Here is a 14,965-nt window from a genome sequence, read left to right as displayed (position 1 = left end):
AAGAAAACAGAAAACCAAATTACTAGTATCAAAAATGAAAAAGCCAAAAATACCATCAATGAAGATGAAATTAAGAGAAATTATAAGGAACTATTTTGCTAATTACATGGCAATAAAATTGACAATCTAAATGAAATGGATAAATATAAAAATATAAATAAAATAAAATGTTTATAAAAATATAAATAAATATAACTCAAAAATATAAAAATAAAAAACCGATTAACAGAAGAAGAAATAGAATACTTAAATAACTCTATCTTAGAAAAAGAAATTGAACAAGTCATAAATGAGCTTCCTAAGAAATAATTCCCAGGACAGCTGGATTTACAAATGAATTCTACCAAATGTTTAATAAACAATTAGTTCCAATACTATATAAACTATTTGGGACAATAAGTAAAGGAGTCCTACTAAATTCATTCTATGACACAAATGTGGTTTTGGTACCTCACCCAGGGAGAGCAAAAACAGAGAAAGAAAACTTTAGACCAGGTTGGGGAACCTCAAGCCCACAAGTTCTCCACCCCTGCTTTAGACCAGTTTCCCTAATGAATATTGACACAAAAATTTTAAATAAAATACTAGGAAAAAGACTACAGTAATGTATCACAAAGATTATACACTGTAACTAGCTTGGATTTATACCAGGAATGCAAGGTTGGTTCAATGTTAGGAAAACTATAATATAATATCAATAACAAAAGCAAAAAAAAATATGTTTCTTTCTATCCTTAGATGTTGAAAAAGCTTTTGACAAAATACAACACCCATTCCTATTAAAAACACTAGAAAGCATAGAAATAAATGGCTTTTCTCAAAATGATAAATAGTATCTGTCTAAAACCAAGAGCAAGCATTATCTGTAATAGGGATAAACTAGAAGCCTATTTAGTAAGATCAGGGGTGAAGCAAGGATGTCACCATTATTATTATCACCATTATTATTCAATATTTTACTAGAGATGCTAGCTATGGCAATAAGGCAAGAAAAAGGAAATTAAAGGAATAAGAATAGGCATTGAGGAAACAAAACTATCACTCTTGGAGAAGATATGATGGTCTACTTAGCTCTAGAGAATCAACTAAAAACTAGTTGAAACAATTAACAATTTTAGCAAAGTTTCAAGATATAAAATAAACCCATACAAATCATCAGTATTTCTATATATTATCTACAAAACCCAGCAGGAAACGATAGAAAGAAAAATTCCACTTAAAATAATTGCAGACAGTGTGAAATATTTGAAAGTCTACTTACCAAGACATCATAGAAACTATATTAACACAATTATAAAACTATATGAACACAATTATAGAACACTTCACCCAAATAAGGACAGATCTAAATAACTGGAGAAATATTGATTACTAATGGGTAGATGGAGCCAATATAATAAAAATGACAATAGTCCCTAAATTAATTTTCCTAAATTAATTTTTTATTTCCCTAATTCCTCATGCAATTTCCCTAAAATTAATTTCCCTAAATTTCCTAAATTTCCTAAATTCACTGTCATACTAATAGAATATCAAACTACCAAAGAATTATTTTATAGAACTAGAAAAAAAAAAGAGTAACTTAATTGATGTGGAGGAACATAAAGTCAAGAATATCAAAGGAATCAATGTTTAAAAAAAAAAACCAAAACGTAAGAAGGCTTCCTAGCTCTACCAGATCTCAAACTATACTACAAAGCAGTAATCATCAAAATAGTCTGGTACTGGGTAAGAGATAGAGTGTTGAACAGTGGAATAGATTAGGTACACAATATACAGAAATATGACTACAGTAGCCTAGTGTTTGATAAATCCAAAGATCCAAGCTACTGGGGCATGAACTCAGTATTCAACAGAAACTGCTGCAAAATTGGAAAACAGTCTGGCAGAAACTAAACATAGACCAACATCTCTCACCATATACCAAGATAAGCTCAAAATAGGTACACGATTCAGACATAAAGAGTGATATAAATAAATTAGGGGGGCATGGAAAAAAATTACCTGTCAGATCTGTGGATAAGAAGCCAAATCAGAGACAGAGAGGATAATAGGAGATAAAATAGACAATTCTGATTACATGAAATTAAAAAGGTTTGCACAAATAAAACCAGTGCAGCCAAAATTAGAAGAAAAAGCAGGAAACTGGGAAAAAATCCAAAGAGTAACTGGAATATAACAATAACAGTTTAAAAATCTTTAGGAAACCTTTAGTGTCTCATTCATGTTAGAAGAATTAATTTATATCTTATGTATCTTGTGTTTTTGCTTCCTGTTGTCTTAATCTAGGTTACTTTGGAAATCACCTCTCTCAAATGTTCTTTCCTTGTTAGGGAACATAGTTGTTCAACTGCTTGAAAGACTGAAATAATGTATTTTTTTCTGTTTTTCCCTTTTCTTCATGAAATATCACAGGTTGAGCGAAAACGTATCAAAAAAAAGCTAAAATATTTTACAACTTCTAATGAAGATCCAGCTGGTTTTAAATTAGGTTCAGGGAATGCTACTTTTTCAGATATTACTTCTCCTGTGAAGAAATATTCAGCACCACATCATTTCCATGGCAGTCCAGAAAAAAAGACTGGACTATTCTCACACATAGCTGAGGGCTTAGAATTGGATTCTCCAATGGAGGAAATCTGTTCTGCTCCATTTCATTCCTATGATGCATTACCAAGAATATCAACAGAAAATCTCCTTCTTGCTTCTGACCGGTATTACCATGCCAAGGCATTAGATCTAACTAAGAAAGATTCAGGTGTGACATTTTTATTTAATAAACAAAAACTGGATTGGGAGGGTACAAACCCCTTCACTCTTTGCTCTTCAATTCCTCCCCCTTCCCCTCCTCTTCCTCTGGCTAGTTTCCAGTTTCATTCCAGTTTCTCCTCTTCCCATCCTAAATCAGGCTTTGGCTTACCTCGTGGTACCCTCACTACTTCTAGTTTTCTTTCTGCAAACTCTCCTTTTCCTCCTCCTTTAGTCCAACGTTCAGGTAGTGTTTTTGGCTCTCCTTGTTCTCGTCCTGATCTTCCACCTCCACTTCCTGCTCCATTTTCTTACTCTTCTCTTGCTCCTCCTCTTCTTTCTGAGTCTGCCCAGTCTAGGTCTCAGTTAGACTCACCTAAGATTCGAAAACCTAGGGGACTGAGGCAATCATTTTTAAAAGTTCAGGAAAGGTCTGCCTCCCCTCCAAATGTTGATTATGGAAGCTCATCATTATTTGGGGGGGAAATGCAAGTGCTTGCATCAAGTCATGAACATTTTTTTGGAGAGGAAAATGATGAACAACTGTCATGGTCCCATGAGTGGACATCTTCTCCATCCAGTGATGGAGAGTCTTCAGGTTCTTTATTTACAATGAAGAGTTCCAGAGTACAGGATGTTACTCCATCAATTGCTGAGGTAAGACAACATGTTTTGGAAACATAACTAAAGTTGGATAAGATCTATATAACCATTAACATGAAAGAACCTTTTTACTGACTTTATCTTTGCCTTTCAGACACAAAAACACCAGACTGATATGACCCACAGAGAAAGTTGGTTGAGCGGTATTAAAGAGAATTTGGTGTTTTGGACTCAAGTTTTTAGGCTTCAGAGTGAGGTATCTGTCTTTCCTCTACATCTTTCTTTACTAGTAACTGTCCCAGCTGGTTAGCACACTCTGCTACTGAACATTGCTTTTCCTCTTAAGGAAAAATTAGGATCAGTGCAAAGGCCGTATTTTCTGAAGCCCTAGGTTGTTTCTAAATAAGCTTTTAAGAGGGACAAAAACTTTAAATGTATATGTTTTTGAATTTATATATGGTATTCAGGATTTTTTTTTCAGTTTTCAGTATGAACTATAGCCTTTATTATGTGTAACTTTAAATATATATGTAAAACTATATGTTGTATGCACATACATGTGCATACATGTGTATAATATGTATGTTTTTCCATACATCATCTCTTTAGAATATAGATATGTTTCCAAATGTGATAACAGTCACAAACTCATCCTATCGTAGACAAAGCAAATGAACATTTTATACATTGAACTCCTGTACTGGTAATAAGACCTAACTCATTAGCTATAATTGTTAATTGTAATGGAAACACTGATGATAAGTGATTGACCACACCAGTAACATTCTAGAGATCAGGCCTACATAAATATCCGCCCTTTAACCTGCGTCTCTACCTATCTTAGTACTTTTTTTGATACTCTGAATCACCAAGAATCCTTCCCTTTGGGTAGAGATCAGGATGTCCAAAGTTCCATATCAGCCATGTGGTGGCTTCCAATAATTTACATAACATGGATACTTAGACATTAAACTTGAAAATGTTGATATATTTAAGAACATTTATAGTCCAGATTCATTTTTTAAAAAATCAACTTTACTGATGATCTACCTTCTTATTTATAAATGCTATCAGGAGTTTAACTTTTGTGGTATTCAAAAAATTGCAATGTGGTATCATATTTTCATTAGTAAGATTTATTGGACTCCACTATGCATTTTAACACTATAGGAATACAAATTTTAAAAAATCTTGATTGAATTAAAATATAAAAGATTCATCACTTTTTTTCATTACGAGATGAAATTCTAATTTTCATTATTTTTCCCCTTAATTTTGCAGGAGGGCTTTTGGAAACTTAACCTTGAACTTGGGCTGATTTTAAATCTGAATGTGAATAATTTAAATATCTTTCTTGTGCAAAAAGGCATCCAATCGCTAGGTAAACTCAGTTCCTTTCTAGTATTCAACAGATAGAATGATTGTATGTATATTAACTATAAAGGAATTTTTTTGGTGTTCTGCATTCAGAATAAATGTATTTGTATGCTTACCTTTAAAACCTTTAAATGGTTAAATACGTTGAGATTAGTCAAAGGAGTAACATTGGGTTTTTGCGGGGTTTGGGGTTTTTTTTTTTTTGGTGAGGCAATCGGGAATAAGTGACTTGCCCAGTCAGTTGCCCAGTCAAGTGTCTGAGACCACATTTGAACTCAGGTCCTCCTGACTTCAAGGCCAGAGTTCTATCCACTGCGCCACCAAGCTGTCCCAATTAACACTGTTAATATCCTGATTGTATTGCTAGGTGGAAGATATTGATACAGCTTCAAAATTTTGTCTCTTGAACTTGAAGCCCTCAACTGGGGAGAGGGAGTGTGGCATAGTGAAAAAAGGGCTAGATTTGGAGTTAAGAGGATCTGTGTTTAAACTCTTCTCTGTTGCTACTGCCTGGGTGACCTTGAGCAATTCCTTCATCTCTCTAGGCTTCAGTTCTCTCAATTGTAAAATGAAGCAGTAGAACTAGATGATCTCTGATGTCCTTTCCAACTCCAAATTTATGGTCCTGTGATCAAAAGAATGCTAATAAAGGCAGATTTGCAAAGCACTAGTTTCCAGGCTAAATATAGACTTTGGCTTAATTTCACTGTTTCGTAGGGAGAAATGCTGAGAAGTAATAGCCCAAAGTGATATCTGAATTTATGCCTCTATATGTGATTGGTCAATAAGCTCTTGTGTGCAAAGCATGTTGTTAGATGATGGCAATGCGAAAATGAAATAATCCCTGTCCTCAAATCTCTTGGAGGTGGGGTATAGCATGGACACAGAGATCACTTGAGAAGCAAAAGCATTAACATTTGTGGGAACAATAACATTAGGAAAAGCTTCATTTAAAATATGACCCTTTGTGTGACCCTGGGCAAGTCACTTAACCCCAATTGCCTTTAAAAATAAAATAAAATAAAATATGACCCTTGAGCCGAACCTTGAAAAGAAGATAGTATCTTAGGAGGCAAAGGGAGAAAGGAGGCTGAATGCTAGGCAGGGAGGCAGCCTGTGGTACAAAGATGAGAGCCAGGATGTTAAGTCCTAAGTGCAGCAATGGTCTAGTTTGGAGTGAGTGGAGTGAGTGAAGGGGAATAAACCTGTAAAAATAGGCTGGAGACAGATTGAAAGTGCTTTAAATGTCAGATTGCCAATGTGTTGTGAGTTTGTTTTGCTTGACCCTTAAGTCTAGACACCCTGATGAACACAAGTGTGTTAGCAACAGGTAAAGGGCTGAGTTGAGCTTAAGGTTGTTTACTGGAGACGAGCCTCAGGGATTCAAGGGACATTAAGTCAGTTTTGCACTACCTTCAGTCATAAGGTATCATGGCTCAACTGGCCTAACTCTTTTGTAATTTTCAGTGTAGAATATAAGAGATGGAAAAGCTGATAGCAGATAAAACTCAAAGCTTTCATTAGCAAGCAAGCAATATATCAATTACACATGTGAAATCATGCATAACATATTTCTATATTAAACATGTTACAAAAAAAGCAAGAAAAATAAAGTGAAAAATGTGTTAAATAAGCATTTTAGAACATAATTTTTAGAGATTTTACTAAAAGTTCTACCTAAGTTTTGTTTAGATTTAAAGTGAAGACTTCTTTAAGCTACAAAAAATTCAAGAACCACTTTTGAACATGTAATCTTGGGCTCAAGCCTAGGTGTTTGAATAAGACTTTCTTCATTAACAGAAAGAATGATTCCTCAAAGCTGTGCCTCTTCACCATGCATACATGGTCTCGAGTTTTCTAGTTTACTCCAAATGACCTATGATTTAATCAGGATGGGAACTTCTTGTACAGAAGCAGATTGAAACCATTCCTCCTTAATATTCAATTTTGTGAGTTACTATGGCCAAAAAAGCATCATCACCTGGTGGCCACCTTTTGGGTGACGAGACTGTCTGAACTTAACCAAACTGGCTGTCTACAACCAACAAAAAACCCATCACCAGGCCTATCATCAAAGTCTTTCAAGTTTGGCAGAACCAACCCAAGCTTAGCTGCCTTCGCAGTGATGTAATATAGTGAGTGTCACTTTTGTATATTGCTCTTATTTAATATTAAGGACATTAAATTAAATGTGTTCTGCAGAGTGTTGTTCTGCATATTGTTTCATGATCTATTATGTCTTCATATTTTTAGTAGTATTAATATTCGCAATTGCAAGTGACTGCTAGGACTTTTCTTTTAGGTTCCAAAGGAAGAGAAGATGTATTACAGCTGATTGCCACATTTCTGGTGCTACAGCTCATTCGAGCTAAGCTGGAGCTAGGGGATAGCCGTCAAGTCACTGATGAAATTAGATGACTCAGCTGCTTACAGGTATGCTTTACAGTCAGTATTGAGCAATCAGTCAACCAACAGGCACTTCTTAACTGCCTGCTATGAGCCAAGAACCCCTAGCTGCTAGAAATACAGATATAAAGAATGAAACAATTCCTTCTCTCAAGAAGCAACTCAACTTTATATTTAATATGGATTAAATGAAGGTTTTTCAGAAATCTTCCTACAATCTTAAGCATATAAAAGTCTCCGATAGAGGTTTCTCATCTTGCCCCTGCAAGATATGTATCGTGACTGTTAGTCACATAATTGATGGTTGAGAGAGGCAATACATTGCTGATCAAGGTACAGTTGTCCCCATCCTTTCCTTCTCTTGACACCTCTGGACTAGCTGATCTCAAATAGACTTTCCAGTTCTAAATCCATAATATTACAGTTCTTCTACTAGAGAAGCTTTTCAGTGAATGGTTACATCTTCATCCCTCTGCGGCTAGCCCCTCTATCTTTACTATTTTCCCAACCTCTAATCATAAGACAGTATTAAAATTAAACTAACAAACTGCTTCGATCTAGCTTGTATAATTTCGTACAGTACTAATCACAATCTTAAAAAAAAACAACAACCTTGCACCCCAAATAGCCATCCTCCTTTCTCCCTCCCTGCTGTCACTGTAAAGCTTCTTGAGTTGCCTCCATTTGATATATCTATTTCCTTCCCTCCTATTCATTCCTCAACCCCCTTATAATCTGGCTTCTGTTATCACCACTCTGCAGAAACTGCTTTGTCAAAAGGTACCATTGACTTCCTAATTGCCAAATCCAGTGACCTTTTTTTAGTTCACATCCTTTTTGTCCTCTCTGAATGAATAGGAGGTACTCAATAAAAAATATTTTGACTGAGGAAAAGCCAATCTGAATTATGTAATATTTTTAAATAATCAGGTATATTGCTTTCAAGGATATGCAGCAGATGTAGTAAGAGTGGTTAAGTCAATGAACATTGGCAAGTAGAGATCTTTGGGAAATGTGTTTCAATAAATGATTGGGAATTGGCACATCCTATTGGCCGATTTCATGTACTATGTAAATGAGTCCTTGTACAGTCCTTGGAATCAGTTTTTCTGAAGTAGGTGAAACATTTTTCTTTTAGTCTTATGTTATTAATTGACTTTGCAAGCAGTGTGGTGTAGTTTAAAAGGGACTCGAGGTAAGCAGGGACCTGTATGAAAATCCTGTCTCTGATATTCACTGTGCTTTAGGACCATAAGCAAGTCATGTCACTCTTTAAAGGGCTATGGTGAGAGTCAAATGTGATGATGTCTGTAAAATACTTTGCAAAAGCAATATGAAAGCAATATAGAAATATTAGCTGTTCTTCTAACATCATATAGAGGTACATTCCTATGTCCAAGACTATGTCTAGAATATTATAAAACATAAATCATTATTTAGGGGTGTGTGCTTTTTAGATTTCAGCAAAGTTTGAAGTCTTAAGTGGCAAAAATAGAGATGGTGAAATGGATGATTGAGGCCCTTTCAAGTGCAAATAAAACATTTTACAATTTTTGGGGAACCAGAAGTGGTCAATTGCATGTGAAAAAACTGGAATTAACAACGAACCCAGAACCAAAAAAGCCTAGGGAGCCATTCCCTGCCGCTCATTTGCATAGATCCAGGAATTTGGGATATGCACATGTAGGTTATCTTTATGTAGGGCAAAGTCCGTCACCAAAGTAACTGAGCCCTGAAACAGGAAGATTTGCCAAACAGGAGAAGCTGCCCCTGTCCCTCCTCCCTGGTGGGAGATGAGAGCAAACTGAAGAGTTGAGGCCCTGAAGGAGCAGAACTGGAAAGGCTTCAGCCAGTCCTCTGCTAGGAATCTCCCACAAAGGCAGCACTCTAGCTACAGAGCACAGTGGCACCCAGGCAAGCCTGAGGCTGGGGGTGGTAGAAATGCGAGCTGCCTGTCAAAAAGTGAGCCAGGGGGTTTAGCATATTGACTCATCCAGTGGAGATGCAATATCCGAGAGGAGCAAGCCCCACTGAGATCACTATCCAGCTAAGTTCTGTGCCCTGAGTGGAGCCTGCTCAGCCTCCTCCATCACCCCACACAATACCCTAAGTGACCTTCAGGAGGCCTGGAGAGAGAAGGAGCATTAGGCCCTGCACTTCCTGAGTTCTGAATTGTCTTGGTCACATGTGCCTTAATACTGTTGTACTTTAAGTCTGTGTCCACTCTCTCCACCTCTGGACTCTGTGTTTACTTGTGGGAGAGGATGCTCCAGGTTGGGGCAGCTAAGTGCCTCAGTGGGTAGAGTGCCAGCTCTACAGTCAGGAAGACTCAAGCTCCTGAGTTGAAATATGGCCTCAGACACTTACTAGCTGTGTGACCCTGGGCAAATCACTTAACTCTACCTCAAGTTTCCTCACCTCTAAAATAATCTGGAGAAAGAAATGGCAAACCACTCCACTATCTTTGCCAAGAAAACCCCAAATGAAGTCACAAAGAATTGGTCACAACTGAACAGCAAACCACAATGATCCAGGTTTGGGGGCAGGAGAAGGAAATGTTTTGTAATTATTATTCCTGCTACGTCTAACTGTGCCTTCTCTGTTTTACTTTTGTGGAGTTGATTTTTTGTTCCTGAGAGCTAGACTTTACATTTATCCCTCTTGAATTTCATCATCAGATAGATTCGGCACGATACTCTAGTCTAGCCCATTAAGATCCTTTATATCCTGATTATGTCATCTACTATTAACTATTCTTCCCAGCTTCATGTCATCTGCAAATTTGATGAGCACAGCATTTCTGCCTTTGTCTATGCCAGGCCTTTGATGGAAATGTTAAACAGCATGGGGCAAATACAGCAAGGTTCTCCATTGGAAACCACTAGCAACTACTCTTTGAGTCAGGCCACGTGAGCAGTTCTTAATCTATCTGATTGCGTTGTTGTCTAGTCCCATCTTCTCCACAAAAATAGTATGAGATACTTTTTATCAAAAGCGGTGCCAAAATCTAATAAACTACACCCATAGCATCTCCCTTGTCTGCTAGTATCCTGTCAAAAAAGGAAATGCTATCAGTCTGGTGTAACTGTAGGTCTGGAAGCTCCTTTCTAAAAATGTTCACTAAGAGCAGCTAGGTGGCGCAGTGGATAGAGCACCAGCCCTGAAATGAAGAGGACCTGAGTTCAAATCTGCCCTCAGATCAAACCCTTGATACTAGCTGTGTGACTCTGGGCAAGTCACTTAACCCCAATTGCCTAAAAAAGTAAATAAAAATAAAAATGTTCACCAACAATTTCTTCAAACATCATTCTAGAATTTTCTCAGGAATAGATGTCCAAAAAAAGGGTATTTGCCTTTTTCTAATCTCGTGGTTAGAAATCTCCTGCTTTCTGTGTTCTTTCAAATATTCCAACAGTGGCTAAGCAATCCCATCTGCCAGTTCTTTTAGGACCCAAGGATAGAGTTTATCTGAGCCAGGTGACTTGGATTCATCAAAGGCCGCTGGGTGCTAGCTCCTCATTTATCTGGCTATCAGCCCTTTGTTGTAACCTGAATCTTGGAGAGAACACTCTATCAATGAAATCTCAGATCAATTGAAGTTTTGAAATGTCCCTTTCTATGGGTTTCCGAAGAATGTGGTCACTCTGTGGCCATCCTACGGGAGATGAGAAGCCTCTCCATTCTTAGCTGGGTTAGTCCTCAGAGCAGAGAGTCTGTTGACCTTTCCAGCGTAATAGCTTTGCTCTGCTGGCATAAATTTCAAGAGCTTTGGGCTCAGCTCCATACCACAATGAGACGCTACACAGGACTTTGTGAAGGCTGAAAAGTTGAGCGCTACAAAAACAATAATAGTAAAATGTATATAAAGTATAGAGTGTAAGTTCTGATGCTCTTAAATTACTAATGACCCCTAAATCTTGCCCAAAGCAAAGGAGAACTTCAAATACAATTTTATTTCAAAACCTACTCTTGGAAATCCTTGGCATTCTTCACAGATCCCTTTTTTAGTACAGTGATATTAGAAATCCCATTCATTATATTAAGAAGGCAGTAAAGTAAAATACAAATGACCCTTTCTTTTTATTTTAATCAACTAAAATCAAGGTGAGCTTTCAAAGTGTGTTGTTAGAGCTTTTAAGCACTGTTTTTAGGAAAATGTTTTCTACTTTTCAAATCATCGATCTTAATTAACAAGTACTTAGTAATGTCTAATATGTGCCTAGCTATCAGAAATACAGAAATCGGTGTAAACTATGACACTTGCCCTTAATAATAATAGCTATCATTTTTATAGGGTTTTAAGGTCTGTAAAGTGCTTTATAAATATTATGTCATTTTATCCTCACAACAATCCTAGGGAGTAGGTGCTATTATTATCCTCATTTTACAGATGAGGGAACTGAGGCAGGCAGATGTGTGTGTGACCCAGGGTCACACAGCTAGTAAATGTCTGAGGCAGGATTTGAACTCAGATCTTCCTGACTCCAGACCCAGTGCTTACAAAACCTAGCTGGCTCTATTAATTTTCAGGTAAATTGGGAGGCAGAACTAACATAGATGAAATGGTTAATAATGATAATGTATTTCCATAGCATTTTAAAGTTTGTAAAGCATTTGGCCTCCACTTCTCCTAACTGCTTTATGAGATGTTACCCTTGTCTGATACCCCGAGAGATTAAGTGTTTGCCCATAGTCACGTAGCTAGTAATTCTCAAAGGCTGGATTTGAATTCAGCTCTTCCTGACTCCAGGTGTAGCTCTTTACCAACAGCCATATTTCCTCTCTAATAAACCATCTTCAATTAAGTGCTAGCTGGTTATACTGGTTACAAGTGCAATATGAATTCAAGTGAAGGAAGAAGTCAATATGGGTTGGAATGGTCTGGGAAGGATTAATAGAAGTGTTATTTCAGCTTGGCCTTGAAAGATGGTAGGATGTGGGGAAATGGAAAGACCTTGGAAGGATATTCTGGGCAGTAGTGTAGATGTGGGAATAAGGACCAAGACAGTGACAAGGACTAAATATGCGAGGGTCATTGTTATTCTGAAGAGATACAAAAGACAGGCCAAAGCATTTGGTTGTCTCAATTAGTTGTTTTTGTTAAATGTAAAGGTAGTATTCCTAATGTTTTTATTTATGACAAGATTTCTTCTAATATAAAATGCCAGGCCACAAGCCTGGTTTCTTATATAGCCATATTTTGAGGTTTAATAGTCTCATTTATTCTTAGATCCTGTGACAAATACTGGAGTTTTGATTCAGTAAAGAAAGCAGTGGAATGGGTAAGAAGAACAGAAGCACAATATCCATCTCTTTGCTCTCGGCTTGAGTTGGGTAAAGACTGGGACTCTGCCACTAAGCAGCTGTTGGGAATTCAGCCAATAAGCACCAGATCTCCTCTTCACAAAGCACTTAATTACAGTCAAGGCTAAAGTCTGTCAAATTGTATTTGAAGATTTTTCCTGTTTGGGTATATAAAGTACTTCACTTTGAAAAGAAAGTTACTAAATTATGATTATATTCAGCTTATGTTAGGCATTTGAAAATTAGATAAAACAAGCTACTTCACTGTAAGCAAATGTTATCTATTGCAATATAAAAAAGAATAATTATGATATAGAAAATTTAGTGTTTAACTTTGACATTTTGATGTGATTAATTCTTGTTTTGAGTACTTAAATGCTTAATCTTAACACATAAACATTTCATATTATTAAGTTCATCTAAAGGAAATCATTGTTTTCTGAGTTAGAAAAGGAATATTAAATATATCATATTCAGGACTAGGAACCAGAAAATAAAAAATATTCATTCTATGTGCACAAATTCAATGAATATAATAAACTTGACATCTGACATAATCTAAGCCTTCAGGATTCTTCAGTACTTTCACATGATTTAATTTGTCTCTCAGTGACGGTGAGTTATTGAGTTACGATATAGTAAATACCACAAGTATTATCACTTCCATTTTACAGAGAAGAAAGCTGAGGCTCAGAGAAGGTGAGTGACTTGTCCTAGCAAGTGGCAGAATTAGGAGTTCAACCCTGGTCTTCTATAGACAATGCCTTATGTGAAAATTTTTTTTAAAAAATCCATGACTCTCAACAAAACCAAGTAATCAAATAAGCATACACATGAAGAAAGAAAAATTAATGTTTTCATAAGCCTTTAGCATTTGACAGGGTAGAACTAAATAAATTAACAAAAAAAATTGCAATATGCTTTTTTTGTGTCCACTAATAAGTCTACCTGGAGTTCCACTGCCTTTGGCCTTGTTTTCTTCTTTCATATCACTGTAGTTATTGTGTATGCAGTTTGCTTTTGCTGATCTGGCTTTGGCATATGGATAAAGAGCCTGTCTCAGAGTCAATCAGGACGACCAGAGTTTGAGTCCTGCCTCTGACACGTCTTGGATGTGTGACCTTGGGCAAGTCACTTCCCTTCCTCAATGCTTCATCTCTCTGGGACTGTCATTTGTAGAACAAGTGCTAATAGGCCTTGGCAGAGGGAACTTCCTTCCTGGGTTTTCCCCATACCAATGAAATCACATTTACAATTCATGGTCAACAGCTTGTCTAAAAATATAGAGAGAGGATTGTGTGTACTACAAAACCAATGAATGAGTTACCAGTGTAATTGGCAGCCAGGAAAGCCGTGTGATCTTGGGCTACGTTAGAGAGGTCTATCTAACAAGAAAGACTTGTGACTGGGCCCAAGGGTCTGTGGCACTGAACCAACTCTCTCTTTCTCTCTCTCTCTCTCTCTCTCTCTCTCTCTCTCTCTCTCTCTCTCTCTCTCTCTCTCTCTCTCTCTCTCTCTCACACACACACACACACTCTTTCTCTCTCTCTCTCTCTCTCTCTCTCTCTCTCTCTCTCTCTCTCTCTCTCTCTCTCTCTCTCTCTCTCTCTCTCTCTCTCTCTTTCCTCTAAGGGGCCCCTATCAACTGTAAACTCATGCATTCCTACCTGATTCAGTCTTGGGGATCTGGACCTCCAAAGACAGGAGACTAGACTCCCCTTTCTCACATTTTTCAACTCCCTAACACCCTTCCATGAGGCCCTAGGAGAAAATTACTTAAGAGTTTAGTTCCTGGTTTTCCCAAAAAATGGGGAGCAGAACAGTATTCAATGTAGAATAGGAATCAGTATTTCCTACACAAAAAAGAAATTCTAAAAGACACACGTTCCTATTGAGAGCAACCCTTAAAAGGATTCAGTAAATTATATGCATAATTATGTGCCCCTGGGAGGTTGATACTTACGCCTCCTAAGAACATAAAGCAACTGATGTTTCACCTTGGCCCTGCAGTTTCCCTCAATGTCTTCTGGCAAACTAGGTCAGGACTTGGGCCCATCTTCTTCTTGGTGGTTACCTTCCATCTTTTTAATTTTTAAAATTCTGCACTTAAAGGGCAGCTAGGTGGCACAGTGGATAGAGCACCAGCCCTGGATTCAGGAGGACCTGAGTACAAATCCAGTCTCAGACATATAACACTTACTAGCTGTGTGACCCAGGGCAAGTCACTTAACCCCATTGCCTAGCCAAAAAAAAAAAAAATTCTGCACTTAAACACTAAACACTTTTAAAAAAAGCATTTCCATGTATGCAAGAGAAAACAAAAAGGATTCTACATGAAACCATGAATCTTCATTTTATGCCCCTTATTTAAAAAAAAAGTCTATGATAAATTCCACATTTTACTTTCAAAGGTATAATTGCATGTCTATGCTTCCTTTGGAACCTTCTTCTGTGTAGTTTAAAAATTGTTTCATTGGCTCTCTCTCAGAGAAGGTGAGTGACCTGTGGTGTGCTCTCTCACTCTGTA

The 14,965-nt window shown here is 37.1% G+C and overlaps 1 protein-coding gene across 1 annotated transcript in view; it reads left to right on the top strand.

Moving 5' to 3' along the window:
• PARP4 (poly(ADP-ribose) polymerase family member 4) overlaps nucleotides 1–12,995 on the top strand; it is a 99,655-nt gene extending 86,660 nt beyond the window's left edge. The window contains 6 exon segments of the mRNA XM_020968809.2: nucleotides 2,416–3,405; nucleotides 3,506–3,607; nucleotides 4,633–4,732; nucleotides 7,031–7,109; nucleotides 7,111–7,161; nucleotides 12,365–12,995. Coding sequence (XP_020824468.1) covers nucleotides 2,416–3,405; nucleotides 3,506–3,607; nucleotides 4,633–4,732; nucleotides 7,031–7,109; nucleotides 7,111–7,161; nucleotides 12,365–12,566 — 1,524 coding nt within the window. The 3' untranslated portion in view covers nucleotides 12,567–12,995.
• The last annotated feature ends 1,970 nt before the right edge of the window (nucleotides 12,996–14,965 follow it).

This window comes from Phascolarctos cinereus, unplaced genomic scaffold, assembly GCF_003287225.1.
Source record: "Phascolarctos cinereus isolate Bilbo 61053 unplaced genomic scaffold, phaCin_HiC Scaffold_726;HRSCAF=1367, whole genome shotgun sequence".
Classification (NCBI taxonomy): domain Eukaryota; kingdom Metazoa; phylum Chordata; class Mammalia; order Diprotodontia; family Phascolarctidae; genus Phascolarctos; species Phascolarctos cinereus.
The sequence above is the reverse complement of the archived record's forward strand: the minus strand, read 5'-3'. Positions and strand labels throughout refer to the sequence as shown.